Genomic DNA, 24,371 nt, shown 5'->3' on the forward strand with positions numbered 1-24,371 from the left:
CACAATGGTAGTTCCGTCAATGTCAGTGGTGACTAGGGTCACCTTTAACATCAAGGGACGATAATGGGTTGACGTTTGAATATGGTTGTGTGGCCCAGGATAATTTTACCGAACCGTGCGACAGGCGTCAAATGTACTCGTTAAGTACAATAATTTGATAACTCTATCGATGCTAAATCAATCAGAATCATAATGTTTATCTGAGTGTGAATGGTACAAAAAGTGTGTGTTTTTCCTTCGTATCCTTTTTATAGTGGTCTTAGTTTGCTCCGCCTCCATAAAGCTCATTGATTGATCTTTAAGACTTGTGTTTCCTTACTCGCATGACAGCAGTTAATGAGGATCAAATCTCCTACTTCTTTATCTGAGTCGAACTAGTTAATGAGGATCAAGTCTCCTACTTTTTTATCTTAGTCGAACTATTTATGACTATTTACACTTCATAAATGCACTACATTTATGACTAATTACACTTATTAAATGCTCTACATTAATGGCTATTTATACTTCTTAAATGCGCTCTCCATTTATAACTATTTACACTTATTAAATGCTTTGTAGTGTGTAAAAGATATTAATTGAAAAAGAGATATGTTAAACTTAGACCGGTGTGATCAATGCGGACCATTAAAATTAACCCGGCTTGGTCCTACCTTGCGGATGGTTCAAAACAGAAGTGAGCTATGTTAAGTACGAATTCAGACCCGACCCAAATCATCGGAATGTCCAGAATTAAGATTGAAGCGTTAGCTAAAGAACATTATTAAACACCACAGGTCAAGAGTGAGGCGCTAAAAGCACGGACTTTTGGCTATGTATTATTTCTAAGATCTCCGTTAGAACTCGCATGTACATTAGTTAAAAACTAAAACCTTACAGCATTCAACTCCACTTTAAGATGAATAAAGTATTGAGACATAATCACAGTAATGTTAGGACAGTTGTCTTTACGGAAACATCAAATTCCACTAGAAACACCTGTTTTCTAACAACATTATCAAGAAAGTTGAAGTTAATGCTTTCTCTACTGAATGATTTTTCTAGTAACAAAGCTTCTCACATTTACCAAAAATGACAATTTAGAGTTCCAACTTCAAATGATTAGAAGGATAGAAATAAAAAGTAATAATAATAATTCAATCAAAAAATAATAATAAAACAAGTTATGATAAATTCTATTGTAAAAAAAAAAGTAAGATAAATCCCAAACCTAGAAACCAGTATCTTGAATATATTTACAACATCAATAAAATCAAGGGGAATCGTTATAATTATTGTAATAATCAAATGCACATGAATTCAAACTCTAATCATGATGATGAAAGTTGCTCAATGTGATTGCAACATTACTTGAGTTATATTGGTTTGCACATATATATAGTGAAACACAGTCAACAAATCCATGGTGTAAACTTGAAAACTCCAGCAATGTTTCATTCCTTGCATATATGCTGCAGCACAATATCATTGTTTATGACTTTTCCCTTTCTTTGATTTGTTCTTCTCTTGCATCTTTTTCTTCTTTTCTTCAGCAGTCACCCAAGTATAATCCGGAGGAATTGCAAATGGGTCTGGAGTATTTTCTATCCTACTACTGCTGGAACCTGCCGCAGATGAACTAGGGCGGTATGGAGCCTTTATCCACTGAAACCAAGACGATGCCGGCAAATTTGTTGCTGTAGGGCTCTCTTCGCCGGACACAGATGGACTTGACGGCGGCGTTGCAAACTCATCTAATGGCTGTAGTTCTTCAAATTTTGTAAAGGTGACTAATACTCTAATGGTGGGAACCACGGGAATTGCAACCTGAATGAGCAAACAGGAGCAATGAGTTTAAAATCGTTTATAAAGAAAGATATGGGAAAACATAACAGAGATAACACGTTACAAAAGAGGGTAACTCTGATGTTTTTAATCTACTTAAACGCAGCAAAAATACAACAAATAAACATAATAGAGTTTAAGAACAAACGGATTGCAGCCCCATTCTAAAGAAGCTTGACAAACATACATCACTTATATCGATTGCAAAAAATGCATACAGAGAAAAGTACAAATTAAATTATTAATCGGTTCACAGTACATCAACCCATCTAGAAACTAAATGAGAATTCTTATTGCCAAGAACCAAATAAGAATCAGGAGTCTAGAGAAATTTCTTGAATTGAAAACTTTCTTGCACCTAACTCGAAAGTCACTAAAGGGTGGCTGAAAACAAAATTCAATCACAAAGGCAAGATAAACATAATTATACATTTTCTGATAAAAACTCATACCTATACTTTTGTTCAGACAAACTCAACCCCGGTTAGGTTAGGAACATGAATCGTGACCGTGACAAACTTCCTTACTTCTTAGAAATGGTTCTAATGGACAATGAGGTTAAATTTCAATTGTTTTCTTTATTTATTTGTGGCTGTAATTACATAAAATGTATTGATAAATTATTTCAATTAGTAACAGAGCAAGAAACTATTGAACCAAGGAAAAGAAAGGTGATACTCTAGCAATATTTCAGCATTACAGCCAGGAGCAACAAATCAAAAAGATATTGCTTCTAAAACAAAGTGACACTGAAACTTTTGCAGTCCGATTCAAGATACAACAAATTTATTTGTTGCTAATGTAGTAAGCTCTTAACTTTTCGATCTATGCAAAACTTTTGGTTTTGTCAAAAGGAGATAGTTTGCGTATATTCTAAAATTAGTTCCAAAACAATACCAACATACAGCTAAGATACATGAACATTCACATTCACTGACATGGCAATTCAATTGTAAAACATTACTAAGTCTCAGAAAACAAATGTTTTTATGTTTCCAACACTCCCCTTTTGATAAGTTGAAAGAAAGGATTATATATAATCACAAGTAATAGAAAATGAGACAGGAATAATGCAAAAATAAATACAAATATCACGATTATAAGATTTATCTTTTGAATCATTTAGGATCACTTGACTATTAAATTGAAGCTAGTTAAATATTGGTATATACTGAATATTGATTATTCGTAGACTTGAATTTGAGATTGAATTGAACGTAAATATTCTATCGTCAACTCAGATCTATCCCAAGCATGATGCACCTACTCTTATATTCCGTTCCCCACAGTACTCATATCTTCTCCCTTACTCCTTTTACCCCTACATGTTCCACATCCTTAGGCCACCACATGGCATGCATGCTACAGCGTAAGTACAGTAAACAAGCAAGAATGTAGTGTATACTGTTAAGCGATATAAAAGAAAACAAAATAGGTACGGTACGAGTTTAATAACTAGAAATATTTTCAGAATATTCATATTTTAGCAACAGGTATTAAATTGAAGATGATGAGCAAGCACTGACCTTAACAGGAAAAGTTCCCATTGGAAGTTTTGTTGTAAGGAGTTCTCTTAATCGCCGAATGGCTTTAACTTTGTTTGCAACAATGTCTAGCAATGGCAAGAGTTCTTCAATTTTTAATGGAAAGTTTGGGGAAAGCCAAAGAATAGGCCTCAAACCTTTCTTATATTCATTTTCACGACTTCCATCCTTGTGACGATTTCTGCTATCAGAATTAACAGAAGAAGCTTTGGCCTCTTTTTTCCTCCGCTGCTCATCACCCCTCAAAACTACCTCAACAGAATGTCTTCCTGGCTTAATCTGACTTGTCGAAGGAGAATCTCCCAACAAATCGCTAACCTTTTCTTCTACGCAAAGAGAATTTCTTGGTGGTGCAAACTTTTTCGATGCTATTTCATGTTTAGAATCCTTTTTTCTCCATCCACCAAACCATCCTTTCTTTTCCTGCTTATTTACTCCACTAGTGCTACCGCTCGCGTCTTCAATAGGAATATCCCTAAAGCTTTGCCGATGTGAAATGACCACCTCATCACTATCATTGTTCTGTTCTGATGAATCCAACTTAAGAGCATCCTCCAACTGTCTTCTTTCGTCTTCAGTCAAAATATCATTAAGTTCTTCGCTCTCAGTTTCATTTCCATTGCAAGTCGAGAATAACTCGTCGTCTGTCATAGCTCCAGGAACTCCTCTAGATTTTATACTTACAACAACATTGTGCATATCATACACCTTAGCTTTCCAAGGTCCTACCATTTCTGTTTTCTCCTGCCGCCTCCAGGTCAACTGAGGCAAAAGAACTGCCTGAGTAACATCAATCCCGGGCCTAAATATATTTGTTTTAGACATTGCAGCCACTTCTTGCTGAACCTCTTCGTCGTTTGCCGCAAAGGCCGCATCATCTAGAGCATTCAGCACCTCTTTTTCCTTGTGTGAGATCATGCAGAGTGATCCAGGCTGGACTTTCCCATCCTCCGAACCATCACCAAGAAAAAGAACACTTTGATCTGATCTCTGAATTCTAAACCCGTCAAAACCAGCCAAAGTCATGTCAGCCCTAAGATTCGCACCCCTTTTCCAAATCTTGTAAGTATCCGAAGGTGCAATCCTCGAAATGAAAGGAATCACAGAACTTTCGAAATTGAATGTAATCTCCATATAAAAGTCTCTCATCCTTCGCATGGTCGCTACCAAACGAGGCAACCTCCTACACCATTTCGCCCAAGCCAGAGGCTGATAATGCTTAATTATAATCTTCGCAATACGCTCTTCCCGACAGCAAATAGCTTCTTGAAGAGCACTCCACCCTTGTTCATTCTGCAAACTCCAATCCGCACCAACAACCATAAGCATTTCCGCCGCCACTTCATCTCCCAATTTCACAGCCAAGTGAAGAGGGGTATCACGATTCGGCACATCACGCCTATCAATCACAGCCGATATCGCATCCGCCTTCTCCTCCTCTAAATTCGAAACAGCCTCCGAACGAATCTCCGCCACATTACACAGCTTAGGTAAACCCCCAAGTATCCTCTTAAGTTCACCATAATCCTTCAAAATTACAGCCTTATGAACAGGACTATGACCAAACTTTGCAACATCAATCCCTGCCATAACCCAATAGCACAAGGGATAGATGGATGCAATGGAATAGAAAACACCAACCCACACTAACAACCACAATCACAAATACACACTAGTACCATCAAAAATCAAAACTTTTCCCAATTGGGGCACCACAAACATGCACAAACAATCCAATCAGCACTGAAAAGTGAAAACCCTTGGACAACACAACACAACAGAATGGTCCCTATCCCTATATCCATTAGAAATAGAAAAACCCCAATTAGAATCAGAATGAAAAAAGCAAGAAAAGCATGTTTGTGGGGTCAAAGATGAAGCATTGAAAAAGATTGTATAGTAAGTTACTAACCTTGTTCCTTTGTTGGAATGATTAAAGAGAAATCGAAATAAAACCCCACCACTAACGTTAGAAGTAGGAAACAAAAAGGGATCCTTGTGATCCAATCCAGATCAGACAAGCATGGAGAGAACATGCAAATCAAAAAATTCTATAATAAAATAATCATGAGTTTATATAAAATTAACAAAATCAGAAAACACAGGACACAAGAAAGAAAGTGTAAAGAGTTTGGGAGAATAGTGAAGAAAGGAATAGAGAGAGAGAGAGATCTAAGAAAAGAGAAAAAGGGTACAAAGAAAGGAAAAGAGAGAGAAAGTTGTTTATGTTGTAAAAGGTATATCTAAAAAAGGATATAAAGAATTCAAAGGGGTAATAGGGAGTTAAAATGAAATTGAGATGAAAAGAAAAGAATATCATGGTGGAGTGAGTCAAGGTCTACAAAATCATGTCGTGTGTGTCTATAAGACCTTGTGGAAGGATTTTCTAAGTCAAATTTAATATTCTAAGCCTTCAAATTTGAAAAAGAATATTGTCTTTTTTATTTGAATTAAATTTATTTTTTAGTTATTACTATTATTTCTTGACAAAATTATTTTTTTAGTTTCGATCTTTGAAAGGAGTTTCAGGATCCTTCACACATGGCTTTCTATTGTTAAATCAACTGAGGCTCTAAGTTCTGCTTAGAGGGGTCATTCTATTTAGTATAATAAATGGCTCCTAAATAATAGAATATGTGACACAATTTTTTCGATAGATGATCAAGATACACATTTACATGTCATGAATGTATGTGATCGTATTTGATTAGATTGGATCATTAGGGCCTGTAACTATGGTCTTATGTGAACTAGGGGAGTACCTGCAAGGTACTCCGATGCTAAAGTAAGAATAAAAGTAAGGAAAGCAAGTATATAGATTAGGTATAAGCGTGAATGATGTTGAATATCTGACCCTCTAGTGAAAGAGGGTATTTATAGTCAGCGCTAGGCCAAAGTTTCCTATTTGTGCTAGATTTGTTGGAGGCCCAAGTAATAGGAAACTGTCAGGATCCTACGTGGTAGGCTGAGTCAGCAAGTGACTCACTTCCTGGATGACCAGACCGTAGGGTTCGGAGGGAGTTGACCGAATTCAACGCTAGTGGGTTTGACCATGTGCTCCGTAGGGTTCGGAGGGAGTTGACCGAATTCAACGCTAGTGGGTTTGACCATGTGCTTTTCGTGGAGCACATGGGGCTAAAGCTCCAACGACCAGCAAGGAGTGTGATTGCAACTGGGCCTGGAGTTCGACTTGGGCATGCTTTTGAATTTTGACAACATTTTCACTCATATTCCTCAAGAAATAAAAATGAAGATGATTAGTGTTTTTACTAATGAGTAATGACTACTCATATTATACTTTTATTTGGAAACCTTATGTATCGTATACTTATTCTACCAAATTAGCTTTTTTTTGTTAACTTTGGTGTCCAATCCGCCTCAAATTCAGACATTGGCTTGGTCGTGGATTTGGAACCTTAAGTAATCCAAAAATATTTGTCATTTTGTTTGGATCATCATGCATGGAAAGTTACCTATCAACTGTACGCGGGTCATTCACCACACTTCAACAGATGCCTCTTGTTATAGATGTGAAGCATCACACTCTTAGAGATTGCCCCGAGATCATGCAAATTTTGAATAGTTTTAATTTTCCATCTCACGTTCATTTTTACAAGGATGATATGTATAATGGATGAAAATTAATGTGGTTGTCAATCACGGCCCTTTGTTTCTCATTTGTTTTGGATGATCTAAAAATCTTGCATCGAAAAATCATTTGAAGACAACAGTCACTCCATTGCTTCATTTTATTATACTCCTTTCTATTGCACTTTGTTCATGTTATGATTTTCAAATATAGTATAAGTATTCTTGAATAACTTAATAAATCTTTTGAATAGATTAAATTTGAACATTATGTGCGCAACTATTGAACATTATCGAGCCGAGGAGGACCACAACGGGTGACACAGCTTTTTCCAAGATATTTTAACACTATTGTGTGTCCAAGACTGAATTCAAACCTAGAACATGTGGTAAAGTTGAAAAATATCTTTTATCATCTCTTCCAAGAGTACTTAAATTTGAATGTTAATATTATTATAATTTTTAAATTTGAAAAAATATATATTTTTATTTAAATTAAATATATTTTTTAGTTATCGTTATCTTAAATCTGATTCTTAATTAATGTAAAGATTTTTTTTCAGTTCTTCAATTATTTAAAAAAAGACATTTTTTTTAATATTTACATTTTTACTGTAATATTTCAATAAGAATTAAAGTATATAGTTTTAAAAAAAAAGTATATTTAAAATAACTAACAAGAAAACTCACATATATTAAATACGAAAAATTAAACATTATGAGTTTGAATATTGATTCATTAAAATAGTATTTGTGGGGCATGTAAGTTTATAATTTATAGCAATTAAAAATAAATACAAAAGGTTATATATATATATATATATATATATATATATATATATATATATATATATATATATATATATATATATAGTGCAAGCTAAAAATTTTAATCCTTTTAATTTTGTTTGCTTACAAAAATAATTATGAGCAATAAAATTCACCAAAAGATACTATAAATAATTTTAGATCAATAAGTTTTTATATGTAGTAACATGTTTTACCTAATTAAGGGGAGAAATGTGATGATAAGAAAGGAAAGGGATTTGTAACTTTTGGCGATGAACTTTTATGTGGGAATAAAAAGTGATGTTGGATAAGAAGAAGGCAGAGGAAAAGTGAGCAGAGAAGGAAGGGTCCATTTGATAGAAATGATGAAATGGAAAAGGGTAAGATATGCATGTGATCCACAAAAGTTGTTGCCTTCTTTACTATTTTCCTACGGTAAATAACTATGTAGGATTCAATAAATATAAGTGGAAATGTTTTTTTGTTCTACTCTTTAATAAATATATAAATCTGTATTCAACATTTTTTTTCATGAGAAAAAAAAAACATTACATTCTATTAAAGAACATCTCTATAACATCTTTGATAACAACTTTAATTGTTCATGCACCATCACAAAAAATTTCATCTGATTAGTTTCTAGCTTCACAATAATGTTACCGTTACACAAGAGTCTTTTTTTTAAGAATGTAGTGGATAGATATGTTTCAATTTTTAACTTGATATTTTCTTGGTTGTAGGTGGTGTATTGGTGACGGTAGGAACATTAAGGTTATGAACGAACCTTGGATTCGGGGAGATAGAGAGGGCTGTTTGAGGGCTCCCCAAAATCAAGGTGTGTATAATATAACTGTTAATGATCTCTTGATTCCTAATGTTAAACAATGGAATATGCGAGTTTTATGTGATCTGTTTGATAATACAGTTGTTAAAGACATTATGCAAGTTCCGTTGGCTGAGGAAGTGGTGGAAGACCGGCTGGTTTGGAAAGATGAGGCTAATGGTAATTATAGTGTACGGTCGGGTTATAGGATATGGAGGAAACATCATGATAGGGTGGACTCGGTAAAGGAAGGTATGAATTGGAATAGTTTGTGGAGAATTTTAGCTCCGGCTAGAGTTATACATCTCATATGGAGAATTTGCAGTGATTGTCTTCCGTCGAAGGTACGCCTTGTTAATCATCATGTGCAATGTTCTCCTGTTTGTCTACTTTGTGGTAATAACTATGAGGACGATTGGCATGTTCTCCTGATGTTATATTTCCCCGTGTTCAATCTTGTCGAGATACAAAGTCACTTATCCTTGATATATGTGCTAATGAGGACAGGAAAATTGCTGGGAGAGTTGCAGTTATGTTGGAAGGTTTATGGAAGAATAGAAACGACTTTGTTTGGCATAATGAAAAGGAAGAAGCTTCTAAGCTTGGTTGGCTAGCCTTTCATAAGTGGCAAGAGTGGTTCACAACTCAAAATCCTAGAGACATACAAGGTGTTAGCGGTAACTTGGTCAATTGGTCCCCTCCTCCTTTTGGATGGTTAAAATGCAATGTTGATGCCGCCTTCAATCAGCGGTTAGGGACTACAAATCGCGGTTGGTGTATTCGAAACGATCAAGGTAATTTTGTAGCTGCTGGTACTGCTTGGGACGAGTGCACTTTCTCCGTCTTAGAGGCGGAGGCCTTAGCTCTTAAAGAGGCTATCCAGGTCGTTAGTACTTTATACCATGTTCTTGTTATTTTTTAGAGTGATTCTCAACAGGTGGTAAATGCCATTGGCTCTAATTTAGGGTGTAATTCGGAGTTCTCGTTAATTATAAAGTCTGTTAAGCTGTTGTTGTTAGATATTCCAAACTTTGAGGTTAAGTTTTCAAAGCGTCAAGCGAATATGGTTGCCCATACCTAAGCAAAGGCGGCCAATTCTTGGACTCGACGTTGTATGTTTGATGATATCCCTCCTTGTATTACGCTACATTTGATTAATGAAAGTTGTTAAGTTTGTTTTTGTCAAAAAAAAAAACTTCGAATTAACTCTCTAAAAAATTAACACAATGACAAAATTTTGATGTTTCCTTATCCACCAACTAAGCACATGGATGGAGTAAAAAAATGAAATTTTTATTAATTAATCGAATTTTGTAGATACATCTTGTCTAGGCCAAGTTGGATTAATTTTCATCTTGTCAGTAGTTTGATTGGTCATTTGCTTATCATTATTGCGTTCATTTATATACGCATACTCAATTGTGTAATTCTCATTTGTAAAACCCTTTTAAACTTCCGCTCCCACACATTTTCTAAACCTTTAACTTTTTAAAACCTTTTTTGAAAATGATTATAGGAGAAGATCTATTCAAAACACACAAACCACCCATCCCCTCTAAACTATTTAACTCTCATATTTAATCCAACATTTATCTTTTTGGTGCACTGTTTTTGGGGTAATGAGTTTTGTAATTGGAGTTTTACCCCTATTGTTAGGAGTAGTGGCTTACTTTTGTCTATCTAATATAGATTGAAGGAGTCTTCTATTTTCTCTTTCTTCGGTGCAAGTTTCTTAAGATTTTTACTAGTTGAAGTGTTACTAAGTCTACTTTCTATGTGGTTTATGTCGGATTTTCTTAGAGTTTATATTGGTTGGAGTGTCACTTAGTGTGTTTGTTATACGATTCATGTTTATTCTAATTGTAGCCTAACTGAGATGAAGGTTTTGTGGGTTGATCTGGTTTAGAGTAGATTTACCCTAAAGGTGAGGTGTGACGAGTTATGGGAGACTTTATTTTAGTGTGTCCAATAGCCAAAAAGGTTGGTGTTATAGGACCTCTAGATGTGGTGAGGGATGTTGAAAGTGTTAATTCCTAAACTTTATTGCTCGGATGAAGTTGTTGGATTTTCCACTATAATGGAGGAAGTTTACATGGTTCTAACCTAATAAGAGAGTGACTAGTAGGTTGGACATATTTCTTGTTTCTAAAGGTTGGTGTGGCTAATGAGGTGTGTTCCATAACCAGAACCAGGATTGTTGGTGTAGGTTCTTGATGCAGTGGTATGAGCTATTGTAGTGCAGTTGTACTAGGTGAGCCGGTAATTTTAGTACTCCAATGTCCAAATCTATTTGTGAATGATGGGGATATTGTGAATTATGAAGTAGAAATTGTGAGAAAGTTTGAAAAATGTTGGAACAGGAGTATGCTCACAAACTTTGTTTTGTTAACTACTCTGAAATGATAAAAGGAAAGGAGAGGGAGTCTTGCCGCGAATACTTAAACAAAAGCATATGAATTTCAATCTGCGTAGAAAATTCAGACATTGAAATCCTGTTTTTTTTTAATGTATTTTTGCGTGGTTTCGATATTGGACATATGTGTGGTGTGTTGAGGCACGTCCAAATTTTAATATCTGAAATATATTAATCCAAATTCTAAAATAAATTTTTTTTGGCTTAATTGCAACTTTAGTCCCCCTATTTTTTTTTTATCTTGATCCTCTATTTTAAAAACAACTATTTTAGTCCCCATTTTAAATTTTCTGTATAATTTTCGTCCATTTTAAAATCGAAAGAAAGACAAAATAGGGGGATCAAAGTTATAATTAAGCCAAAAAAAATTTAACATTTGTTGTAGAAATATTTTGAATATTTTTGCCGGAGTGTGAGCAAGACACGAGATGTAATCAACAATCTCCAAATAGAAATAGATTTGTTGATACAATATTCAAGGTGTTCACCAGTTAGGACAACATTGTGACAGGCTAGATTGCAATGGTCATATGTATATGATTTGGTGTCACCATAATCACAAGTGCTTGGACACAAGCTTCTATCAGCATTTGAAGTAATTCGTCAAGCCACAGACACACTTGATGACTAGATCAGAGTTAGAAGTAAAGTATTTGATGTAACCAAAGTAAGTTTTAAAAGAGAAACAGACTACAAGAGTCAAGATCAATATTGGTTACAATGTAATGATAGTAAGCAATATATAAATACATTTCACTTGATCATAATATGAAATTTTTACTCATAGTATATTCAAACTAGGAAATTTTACTCAGAAGATTCAGCCTAAGAAATTTCAATTCAAGCCATGTACACCATTTGCTTTAGAGTTTCTTCAGTGTTGCTTTCAAGTGTGGCTGAAGGGTAACTGTATTGGTAGCCATCTCAACCTCATAACAAAGATTCCCTTCAACTAGTCGAAAACATCTTTGAATCCCTGTAACCTGTATCGAATGCATACAGCATTTTAAGTCTAAACAACAACAACAAAAAACTGAATAAATTATTGATTGATTCATTTCAACTACTGCTTTCTTCTTTTAGCATTGGTATTGTTGCATTTGTGAAAGACTATCATGTTAAATCACCTTGGAAGCATTCCCCACAAGCTCACTCTGAAGCTGTATCACTTTCTCCTCAATGTTATATGTCCCTTTCTGGAATTTGATAGCAAACAATACCAGAGGCGTGCGTGTCAGGAGCAAAAATTGACAGCTAGAGGAAATTACAAAATAAAAACAGAAAGTAAAAAACATTCATTTGGACCTATAAACAATCAAGTAAGCAGGAATTTTATGTCGAAACTCAAAACTAATCTGTAAGTAATCCATTAAATAACTTATACATCAATCATGATGAGTAAATACTCATATTGGTCACTGCAATTGTAGGAACTAATCAACCTAGTCCCTCACATAATCAATATTTTAAAATGATTCTTGAAATTGCAAAACATTAATTACGTTCGTCCCTCTATCTGGATCTGTTATCAAATTCATCCCTAACATTATTTAGCTAACGTCAAATTTATCCCTCAGATTATCATATCCTAATATCATTAAAGTCTTTATGGGTCTTCCTTTTTTTCGAATTGTTTGCCTTCTCACCATCTGGTCTACTCTCCTAACTACAAAATCTACCGGTCGTCTCTCTACATGTTCAAATCACCTGAGTCTATTTTCCACCATCTTCTCTATTATAGACGCTCCCCTAACACTCTTTCTAATATTTTCAATTTTATCCCGTAAAATCTTACCACACATCCACTTCAACATGTTCATCTATGCTACACTTACTTTTTCTCTTCTACCACCGCAGCATAGCATACAGAATATAGATACAAAAACAAATATGAATCAAAATAGTCAAAAGCAGTGTATCCTTGAAGCAAAACAAAACAAAAATTGAAAACAAGTACCTGAACTTCAACAAGGCCATTGCTTTGAGCAATGACAACTTCAATGGTTCCATTAGGTTTAGGACGCCAGTATCCACTCTCAGAATGCATAGGCTCTCCAGAACTGAGTTTCCATGTCTTCTGACTGTACCCTATCACAGGCTACACCCATTTCACACAATCAATACATTACAAACAGGCACAAACACAGAAAAAAAAAATTTAAGGATCAAAAGCTACCCATTAATAAAAAACAAGACTTTAAGAGACCCAAATGAGATTTACAAAGAAAGAAAGAGAGAAAGGAAAACCTTGTTAGGTGGATGATAGAAGTGAAGTTCTTCACCGTAAGAGAAGGAATTGATGGTGGGGTAGCCTCCTTCTCCTTGTCCTCTCCATGTTCCGAGAAGATAAGAGAGTGGTGCCACTGATGGGTGATATACCGGCGACGAAGATTCCGATGCCGGAGAGTCAATGTTTGTGTCCATTTTTTTTTATCTTTGTAAAAATGTGTAGTATGTGTTTCAGAGTAACGTCACAAAATAAATAAAGGGTTTAAGACTACATTATTCAACACCCTACTTTTTCACTTTTTATCTTCCGCATCATCTTCTCTCTCTTCCACCTAATAATTCAACACTTATTCAATTTTTTTTCACTACAATGGTTTTGTTTAATAAAATTCAACACCCTACCCCACATCATATTCTTATTTTCTTTTAAAGTTTTGTTTTTATGATTATATATTAATATCTATTATCAATTAAAAGTGAATTTTTTTTTATGAGTCCAAATCAAATGAACCAAGTCTCTATTTATAGAGGAAAAAAATAATGAATTTTGATAAAAATAAAAATAAATAAAAAATTTATTTACTATGAAATAATTAATTTTAAATTATTAAAAGAAAATAAAATCTAAATAATCACAACAACCGATAAAATTGTGTAAAGTGTTGCATGTGGCCCCACTTTTTTCTCATTCAACATGTTGAATCTTTTCAACACCAATTAATTCACATCACATTAAACACCTCATTCAACAAACCATTGTAGACATTCAACTATTGAATAATTTTTTCAACACCCCCATTGTAAATGGTCTAAGAGCATCTCCAATGGTGGTATCTTTCTTTGAGTTCTCCAAGCTGGACATCAATATAATAATTAAATATTGAAATAATTTGCCATGTCATAGTAGAGTTGCATTGCAATGCAACTAGTAAAAATTTGTGGTACCCAATCAAATTAATTTATGAGGTAAAGTTGTGGGACCCATTAGAGTTACACCAATAAAATAAAAATTAAAAAAATTATTTTGAGATGATATGGCTGTTGGGACCCAGAAAAAACTCAAAAATGAGTTGCACCATTGAAGATGGTCTAATGAATATGCACTGACAGTAAAACAGTTTTATACTGTCATCCAATAGGAAATAAGCAATTTGTCATGTCATTAAAAAATTTTAAAGATAAAAGTGTGAATGGAATTGGATATATGGTTGTGATTGATTGACAATGTAAAACTTACACTGTCGGTGCATCACCTTTTTTCTCATAAATAAATAAATAAATATGTAACATTTATTTCAAAAAAAATTTTCTTTTTGTATCAAAAATATTTGGTAATATAAATGTGCATAGAAAACAACAAAGTGTTCTTTGAGTTTGCCGTTGTTTCTTGTTGCATGAATATCATTTTTTTTTATTTATGAAAAAAATTAAATTTCTTCCTTGATGCTATTTTTAACTTAACAATATACAAATAGATGTTAAAACTATTTTTTTTAGATGGAGACTTGAAAGAAGAAATTTGTATAGATCAACTTGAAAGATTTGAAATTTATGGATAAAATAACAAAGGTTATAAGTTAGATAAGTGTCTCTAAAACAAAGATATGAAAAAGTTTGATAATTTTGCAATATTGAATGGGTTGTAAATGAAAATTAGAAATGTGTTTATTACAAATATGAAAATAGCATTTTCATCGTCATACATATTTGGATCAAACATTCAGTATGTGAATGTTGCGAAATAAATGTCGTGCAATAATTAATCTTACTGTGTGGAGAAGATCTAAAAAATATATGATTTACTTTGACTGAAAACCTGCTTGGACTCTAAAATGACAGCACGAGTGACTGCTAGTTAAAAAACAAATTGACTAAGATGATTGCTAGTTGAGATTTCTGTATGGAAAAACATGTGTCAATTGTATTAATCAATTGCGATAATACAATGACTAATGAAAAAATGAGAACCAAGTATAATTGTAAGAGACGTCAAATAAGAAGAAAAAAAACACAATATTATTGGAGGTGTATTTCTAAAGAAGATATAAGAGTGGATCATGTACACACTAATAAAAACTTAATAGATCCTTTGACGAAAGAACTAGCTAGAGACAAAGTTCATAATACATCCGATAAGATGGGACTATTTCCTATAGATAAGTGATTTCTTCGCGATGGTAACCCGACCTAAAAGACTAAAGATCCCAAGAATTAGGTTTAATGGTTAATAATAAGTTGTGAGCAATATGAGACGATCATGTTAACATAAAAAAGAGAAGCATGAATCCAGAAGCGATTAGAAGATAAGATAATAGAAACTCTTAATGAGATCTATAACCTATACGTGTGGAATAGAAATAATAGCATACGGTTGATATACGGTGTCAAAAAGTAGGAGAGACGGAGATAATAGCATACAGTTGATATACGGTGTCAAATACAGTGTCGAAATTTTGGTGTTCAAAATAACACAATTCAATTTTTTTTATTAGGGTCAAGGTTTCTAGTTCTTTGGGAAAAAGAATTCAATTTGAGATGCTAGTTGTGTTTGTGTCTTTTCCACACAAGTATACAATTTTGTTAACATGTTCTTACATGTGCAAAAACTGGTACCTAGAAAATGAAAATAGTGTAACCACTTGATATACTGAAAATAAGAAGACAAATCCTACACTAGATCACTGACCGAGTAACATCCAATGTTGGATGCTTTTACCTTCCTTATGTACAACAATCAATATTAAAATAAAAAAGAATTTTGTTTGAATAACATAAGGAATAATAGCTAGCATGATTGACTTGGTTTGTAAAATGAGATTCTTCCAAAAGGCACGGTTCAGAGTTTTTCCAGCAACAATGAACAAGGGTAAATTGGTTATATTTATATTATATATACTGGTATTGTGGTTTTGTCCATTCTTTCAAGTATACACAATTGTAGGTAGATAGAATTTCTTTTACAAAAATGCATCACGTATTAATCGTGCGAATACCCGAGAAGATAATCTGCTAAAAACATCAGGAAGCACTTTAGTAGAGATACCCGGCAATACTGGCAGAAGTTCTTGGATAATCTGAGGAACATTGAGTGCCTAAGGCGACCCGCAAACAAATAGATAAATAAGTATGCTGAAGATTATTAAGCTAAAGTAAATTAATAAATAAGCATGCACTTATTTGTTGCAAAAAAAATACTTAACCAAACCAAAAGTGTACACATTAATTTTTGCAGTAAAATTTTCATTACCTGACTAGTTGTGCTTGACAGAGAACTTCCTGCAGTCAAGAACTCCAGGACTCTCTGGACATTGTTTAGTATAATCTTATCCTCTTCAGTTATGGTGGGTAGAAGAGCTGCGGGCTTAAAGCGTCCAATTGTAGGTACCATATTGAAAATAGGGATTGCATTCTGAACTCCTAGTAAGGACATTATTTTTACCAGTTGTTCCCTAGTTACTGCATCAATGCCCTTAACAATCTGTTTTCCACCAGTAATAATGAGTCAAATGTTTATAACTTTCCATACATCAATATATGCCTAGCAATGAGTAACTACCATTCATTCATAATAAACTTTTAACACAACAAATCTATGGCAACAGTGCTAGCTCATTACAACGGGAAGTAATGCGCATTGACAATATAAGACTACTCCAAAAGACTATATATGTTCAATAGTGCTATCAACAACAGTTTAAGTAGACTACTGCCTCATGCCAAAAAATAACTTTTGCACAATAGGTAGAACGGCAGCAGCCATACAAAAGCCTTTTCAGATAATTTCACCAAAATAAAAGAAAAACTAATAAAAGCACACATGATAAAAGCAACATAATCCAAAAATAAGTAATCCCAGAAATAACAGGGTACCGCAAGTTTTGGCAAAAGTAATGCCTCCATGTACAATTTTACTACAAGATACATTCAAGTACAACATAAGTAATCCCAGGAGTAACAGGCTACGTAGGCAAAATTTTCTTAAATCAAATTCATGTATAAACAGCAATGCTTGTTATGAGATTTAACTAAGCTAGTATAAAATTTACAGACATTTTTAAAATATTTACACAATCAATGCATTTGCATAATCAATTTACGCATCACTTTTTCTGTGGTTAATGTATACAAACATGCTCATAGGCGAAACTTAAAAACTTCAACAGTCATGCTTTTATAGCAGCTCATGGATCCGTTAATCAAACAATAAAATGAAAAAAATCGAGGAGGGAAATTTGTGTTCTTTCATATGGAAAGAGTATAATATCTAAGTTACTTGGCGTGTAGATAGACATTCAAATTAAATAAGGTAGGGAGTTACATTTAACAATAATGACAATGAACATAATATAAAATCTTCGTAGGGTTTCTAGAAAGTACCTCGTCCAATAGAAATTCTCGGAAAAAATTTCCCTTATCAGACAGCAAAAATGCTAGGGCTGCCCTTGTTTCCACTGGCTGCTGTTGAGGTATCACAGACTGGATTCCTGGCAAGAGATATTCTGACCTGTTAGTAGCGATCCCAAGCTCCGCCATATCCCCTTTCAGATCCTCTCCACCTCCACTTTTGGCAGCCGTAATAAAATTCTCGAAGGCTTGCATGACATCGATAAATCTTTCAGCATCAAAAACTCCAGATTTCCCATATATAGTGTAACGTAGAGCACTCCTTAGCCGAGGGGATTCATCCGTCAGAAGCCTCTATCAATTAATGTGATTTGCATCAATTTAGTTATACTCAGAAGAAGAATCTAAACAGACTACATAGGTCAATTACCAGTGTGGTAATGCAAAATCACACCAGTTCAGTGTTCGAAGTTATTAATCGGACCATCAAAATGCATCATTGTGATAGTGTAAATAATTTATAACTTGTCACGGATGATGGTGAAAATTTTCCCATGAAGAATTTGGTCGACTCCACAAAAATAAAAGTACAAGACTAATTGTATCCAAATTCATAAGTTATAATTTCTCCCGTACATGCTGTCTAAAATAGTTATTTCTACCTCATATTGCTCCTCTAAACCTCGAAGGCTTCCAATTTCATCAATGTCCCCATTTTATTTTCAGATACTACAACAACAACCAAGTCTTATCCCACTAAGTGGGGCCAGTGGGGCTGGCATGGATCAAATTTTGTCATAAAGTTCTATCCAGGATAATGTTTCTATCCAACTCGTTAATCTCGAGATCTTTCTTAATAACTTCTCTTATATTTTTTTCATGTCTTCTTCTACCTCTATTTGTTTGACTCCCCTCTAACTGTTCTACTCTCCTTACCACATAACCTATAGGTCTCCTTACCACAAGTCTATTTTCCACCATCTTTAATACTATAGGTGCAACTGCAACCCCAACACTCTGTCTAATATTGTCATTTCTAATCTTATCCCGTCTAGACTTACAACACATCCAATGCAACATCCTCATCTATACTACAATTACTTTATTCTCGTGTTGATTCTTAACCGCCAAAATTTTGTCTCATATATCATTGCAGATCTTACCGCACTCGATAAAATTTTCCTTTCAACTTGAGCGGTACCTTTGTGTCACATAAATCCCCTAGACCCTCCTCCATTTCAATTACTCAGCTTGAATTGTTTACATCATCTTTTATTTCTCCATCGTTTTTGGTTACGGACCCAAGATATTTACCGATACTAACCAAAAAATTTCATTCCAATACAAATGTCTTTGGCTTCATTTTTGATGTGTGACATGGTAAACTAACTATGACAGCCCAACAAAATCTTGCTGTGTATTCCTTTCATGCAACTCGTGCTAATCAAATTCAAAACCAATTTTCCTTCAAGTACAACTTGGAGAAATCAATATGGACTTGTGCCCAAAAGTTAAAAATATAAGCCAACATCTTGACAATGACAGATGGCAAAAAATAAATTATGCAAGAGACTTTTATACCTGCGCAATATATGGATAGGCTTCGTCAACAATGGCAAAATCGGGATTTCCAACTAGAGCTATCCCTTCAAGAACCCCGATAGCTCTGATTATAAGAGCAAAGTATGGGGGTATCCTAAAAGGGTAATCAAAGGTAATTTGAGCTAAATCTGACGCTAGATCTTGAAAATTTATGTTTTTTGCCCCTCCACCTTCTAAAGCCTGGTCAAAGACTTTGGCAAGCACTGGCAAGATAGGCTCTAAATTGACTCCATCTGGAATGAAACCGAGTTTAACAAAGTCTTTCACTATAGCTGTATAATCTCGGTGGATGAGATGAGCAATTGCTTCAATCATTCCATACTTTTGATCGTCAGTCAATTTTGTAACAAGCCCTGGGTGGAAACAAAGATAGATTTCCATCATATATTACAATGATTAGGATAGTGGAGTAAAAGCACCTAAACATCAGTAACATCTCGTAAAAAGCAATAAAGTTGATAGAGACAAAAGCAACATTTTGAAGAACAATATTTAGCCATAATTGCAAGAAAAATTAAGCACTTTTTATCTTAAAGTTTAAAGAATCATTATGCAAAAGCTAAGAAAAAACATTCCAACTGTGATATGGCCTTCTATTCATATACAGGGAGAAAAAGAATAAAGTTAAAAGAAAACTGAAAATTCCCTTTACAATAAAATAAATTGTTATAGGCTAACCACAACTTGGATTAATGCTCACCATTATCTATTGAAAGCAATTTTTTTATATTGTACAGTATGTAGATAAACAATTAAAATGGTTTCAAAAAATCATAATTCATCTTTTCTAAAATAGGCCACTGTAATTATATATTGATATACGAAGAAAATAATCATATTTGTTCTAAAATAGTTCATTTTCCAACAGACATTATCAAGTTCAGGACAGTAAACCAAACACTAGAGAGCAAAGAATTTCATAATGTCATAATGAGGAAAGTAAAGCAACAAAAATGAAAAATGTATGTCCCTAATGATCACATTTGAAGCAAACAGGGAAATTTTCACTTACAAATATAAATTACAATGTTCGACTACTTAGTACCTACCAAAGTCAAGTATCGCTAGTTTTCCATCAGGAGTACGGATCATATTCCCTGGGTGTGGATCAGCATGAAAAAATCCAGTATCAAGCAGCTGAAATAAAATGAAAATAATTTTAAAATGGTCACTGAACTAAAAAAATTGTAATCGAGTCTCTGAATTTCTCAAAACGATTTATTAGATCTTTGAACTATATTTTTTAATCAATCCCTGGATTTTAAAATAATTTGTAAATAGGTCTGAGTTTATGGACCCAAATACAATTTATTTAACAGTTTAGGGACCTAAAAATGCTCTCCTTCCTATTATTACCAGTCTAATTGATGTCACTCATATACACTAGCAATTATCTCACTCCCTCTTAAGATGTGTATTTAATGAACTAAGTGTGATCTCCTTGACTTTGTATAACCTTAACTGAATCTACCAAACCATGATTTAGCTGATTGTTACAGTCCATATAATACTCAATGAAAGCATTTTGTATTTTTCAATGAAAGCATGTAATGAAAATAGATAAAAGCCCTTAACTGTATAAAACAAAATAACAGTATTTGAAGAAAAAAAACTAGCTTAAAGCTCACTGGTCCTAGTGAAAGCATTAAAATAATGAATCACCTGTTTTAGGTAGCAGATGACTCCAACATTAACCAATTCTCCGACGTTGCTTTCTTTGCTCTGTGAAAGCTTCTCTCCGTCAATCCATTCTGTCGTAAGAACCCTCCTTGATGTATACTTGCTGTAAGTCCTTGGTATTACAACCTGAAATTGATTTGTGATAAGATGCAAGCAAATTCCTCTCATAAGCATTTTTATAATTCCTATAATGGTACAGCTCTCAAAGATAATTAGCATTAAACAACAATTTAACGAGTGTTATACAGACAGATTTTAAATGAATGATTTTCTTCAACTATTATCATACATTATTTGCATATATATATAGGGACGAAAAGGTGTACCATATATACAATCATTTATAGCTAAACATCAATTAGTCGCAACTAATTTATAACTCCAATGAACGAAATTCTAGCCTAATATTCTCATAGACAGTCTCATCATATCACCAGTAAGGCACATGCAATTAGGTCCTTAGGGATTAGTACATATGAAGTTCTCATAAATAGCAATATGAATATGATCCAATTATGTAAAAACTTAACCCTGTTTCTTTTATTTTAGTTATTATTACATCAAATAAAAACATGTCAATTAAAGCGTGTGCCACGCGATCAGTGGGTATTTGTTAGTATCCAGTAACCCAACCTTCAATTTGGAAGGTTTAAAACATGGGCCAAGAAAGCAAATGGATCATCCATGTTAGTCGGGCTTTGTCAGTTGAGAGCAGGTCATGTAAGCTGTTAGAGCAATTAATTGATTAGGATGTTATAACTTATAAATACATAGAAAGAAGCTTATTCATATGTTGAGGAAAGAGACCAAGCTCTTGAATCCTAGATAGAGTATGTTATCATTCTTTCTCTCCCTAGGTACTCAGGAGGAACAGATTGTTCCAGCTCGATTCTGTCAAGAATTTCTGCTTGATGTAAATACTAAATACAGACATAAAACAGAGTGGGTTTGTTTCTTCCATTCATAAGAAATAAGAAATTTTTGCACTCACCTGTGGCAGATCTTTCTTCATCATTTCGGCGAAACGGTTTCCATTTTCACCTTCATTCACATAGTCTAACTCCTCAAAAAATCGAGCAGCCCACTCGTCAACCAACCCAACCACATCAATGGAGATCTAAAAAATTAGGTAAAAAGCAGTTGGGTTGAGAGGAGAATAAGTATGATGAGCAATTGACTTAGAATTATTAAATCACCAATATTACTACTACGAAGCCCGAATAATTAATCAAATATACATACATGACTAAAAGTCTATGCTCACAAGAATTTAACTTGCCTGAGGAAACTTTCGAAGAGCCAAACCAAGGTTCCTGATGATGAATAAATCAATGGTAACAGTCTCTAGAACAAAAGGTCTTTGTACTTTAACAGCAACCAAATCCCCATTTTCCTTGAGGCGGCCCTTATATACCTGTCCGAGAGATGCTGCATAGTTTTAACCAAAATACAAATACTTGTTGATTAGTTAACTCAAAAACCAGCAATGAGAGACTATAGATTTCTTTTCTAGTAGGAATGTAATATATATGGTATGGAGAGCTACCAGCAGCAATGGGAGAGGGTGATAATTCAGAATAGAAATTTTGCCATGGCTGACCAAGCTCCTCTTCAATTAGAGCCATAGCCACATCATCTGCAAATGAAGGAACCTTCACATTTTATGGAATCCCCCCACACCCCCAGCAAAAACAAAGGAACCTCAGCAAAAGAATGAGCTTACATTATCAGAAATGAAAATGTAATTGTTCAATTGCTAATAATTTTTCGGTGTTTACCAAAACATCATACTACAATTCTGTAAGTAGGGATCAATAGTTCTATCTAGCTAAATGAGCTTAAGAAAGAGAAGTCGCTGCAGAAAGTTGTTTCGAAAATTAGAACATAAAATATTAAATACACAGCCAGTCAACTATGTTTTACTTTTCTGATATGAAGGAAAAATATTTTGCTTCTATCTCAAATTGACTTCAAAAATAAACCAAACTTGTCCACTCAATATCAAGTTATTAACTTTTTCCTCTGCCTCACTATTTTTCTTATGTGTGACAAATATAGATTCATTTAAAAGGAAACAATGGAGTATACAGAAGAGAGCATGCAATGAATGGGTAAAAGAGCAGCAAATCTTACTTTATCACAGAGCTTCTGTAGCTCCGTCATTGCTGCAGGTGACAGTATATCAGGTCGAATGCTCAATGCTTGCCCGAGTTTGATGTATGCTGGACCCAAAGATGTCACAATTTCACGTATTTCAATAGCCCTAGCAACTTCATTCTGGTTATGCAAAGAGCACAAATGAATAACCATAATGCAATAGGTAGAAAAATATTTCTGAAGTCTTGAAACTTATAAAATTGTGTTTACAAATGCAGGCAAGCTGCTCGGTCTATCTGGACAAAGAAGAATTACCTCTTTAACCTTTTTGTTAATCACATCCCAGGCAACACGTGAAAGAAAACCTCCAGCAACAGATAATAACTGTACAATTCGAGTTGCAACGGAACGAGGACGTTTTCCCCAATATGCAGTAATGCTAGCTGGTTCATACACCAATGGTAAAAACTCACTACTCTCATCTACCTACACAGGTGAAAATTACTGAACAAAATTATAATCCTAACCAGTATCTTTTCATTTGAAATCACCAACCATAACAAATAACATATATTCGACACAAAAAAAGTAGCTCACTAGCTCGATTGTAATGAGTAATGAATGTTCTTCATGAATACCTCCACAAGACGTAGCTGAACATCATCTTCCGCAAAGAGGGAATCTGAAAGATTCTGACCTCGGAGACCTCTCATGAGACTCGCCAACTGTTCGTCTTCTTCCATTTGCGCCCTTACTCTCTTAATCTCCTTCGAAACATCACCAATTCTCTAAAAAATCCACACGAGATTACATTTCATTTCATTTCCAACAATTAAACAAAACCAATCGAATTCCATAGAGAATTCAGCTTATTAAACAAAGAAAAAAAATTGCGAAAAGTGAATTAGGCAAAATAGGAGCAGAAGAGTTAGTTAGTTAGTTAGTTAGTTAGTTACCGAGGAGACACCGTTGACAGGTTTGGTAGGTGGAGACTTTGAAGATGAACCGTTGACGGTTGTGACCGGAGCAGGTTTAGGATCGGTGGCGACAGCAGAGACACGGTTTGAACGGCGACGGAGAGAGAGGTTTTTGTGACGGCGTGAATGAGAGGAACGAAGTAAGGGATCGATTCCACGGTAGACGAGCTGCGATGCCGTATCCATGGCGGAATTCTCTCTGCTCTCTTCTTTGTCTTCTTCTTTTAGAGAGAGATTTTGTTTAGTTGTAGAGAGAGAATTGAAGGAGTGGTAGATGTAAAGAAGAGATGAAGTAGTTGTTTGTGGTCGGAACGGTGACAAGGTGAAGTACTGAAAGTGTGTAATGGTGCTTCACTTTCAGCCAGGAATAGCTACTTGTCCATGATAATTTTAATTTTACTTGTTTATATATGACTCACGTAATATCTTCTAATAAATAAATACTTTTTTTTACAATCTCT

The 24,371-nt window shown here is 34.2% G+C and overlaps 4 protein-coding genes across 4 annotated transcripts; 1 reads left to right on the top strand and 3 right to left on the bottom strand.

Annotated features, from left to right (window-relative positions):
• Nucleotides 1–1,148: 1,148 nt before the first annotated feature.
• LOC131633460 (uncharacterized) lies at nt 1,149–5,613 on the bottom strand. Its single transcript, XM_058904176.1, has 3 exons — nt 5,281–5,613; nt 3,351–5,163; nt 1,149–1,806 (listed from the first exon to the last, which is right to left on the bottom strand). Exons 2-3 carry the CDS (start codon nt 4,956–4,958, stop codon nt 1,465–1,467), a joined length of 1,950 nt encoding a protein of 649 aa, XP_058760159.1. The 5' UTR covers nt 4,959–5,163; nt 5,281–5,613; the 3' UTR covers nt 1,149–1,464.
• A 2,432-nt stretch (nt 5,614–8,045) lies between these two features.
• LOC131633450 (uncharacterized) lies at nt 8,046–9,649 on the top strand. Its single transcript, XM_058904165.1, has 4 exons — nt 8,046–8,074; nt 8,486–8,986; nt 9,076–9,451; nt 9,506–9,649. Exons 1-4 carry the CDS (start codon nt 8,046–8,048, stop codon nt 9,647–9,649), a joined length of 1,050 nt encoding a protein of 349 aa, XP_058760148.1.
• A 2,023-nt stretch (nt 9,650–11,672) lies between these two features.
• Nucleotides 11,673–13,432, bottom strand: LOC131633437 (peroxynitrite isomerase Rv2717c-like). Its single transcript, XM_058904153.1, has 4 exons — nt 13,229–13,432; nt 12,939–13,079; nt 12,109–12,177; nt 11,673–11,964 (listed from the first exon to the last, which is right to left on the bottom strand). Exons 1-4 carry the CDS (start codon nt 13,403–13,405, stop codon nt 11,845–11,847), a joined length of 507 nt encoding a protein of 168 aa, XP_058760136.1. The 5' UTR covers nt 13,406–13,432; the 3' UTR covers nt 11,673–11,844.
• A 2,644-nt stretch (nt 13,433–16,076) lies between these two features.
• LOC131633461 (uncharacterized) lies at nt 16,077–24,288 on the bottom strand. The gene is made up of 13 exons (XM_058904177.1): nt 23,890–24,288; nt 23,572–23,721; nt 23,249–23,419; nt 22,970–23,113; nt 22,383–22,488; nt 22,116–22,264; nt 21,828–21,953; nt 20,819–20,962; nt 20,206–20,293; nt 19,136–19,509; nt 17,588–17,908; nt 16,458–16,688; nt 16,077–16,302 (listed from the first exon to the last, which is right to left on the bottom strand). The coding sequence occupies exons 1-13, from the start codon at nt 24,094–24,096 to the stop codon at nt 16,168–16,170; spliced, it is 2,346 nt and encodes a 781-aa protein (XP_058760160.1). The 5' UTR covers nt 24,097–24,288; the 3' UTR covers nt 16,077–16,167.
• Between the last annotated feature and the right edge of the window lie 83 nt (nt 24,289–24,371).

Source organism: Vicia villosa, unplaced genomic scaffold, assembly GCF_029867415.1.
Source record: "Vicia villosa cultivar HV-30 ecotype Madison, WI unplaced genomic scaffold, Vvil1.0 ctg.001125F_1_1, whole genome shotgun sequence".
NCBI lineage: Eukaryota > Viridiplantae > Streptophyta > Magnoliopsida > Fabales > Fabaceae > Vicia > Vicia villosa.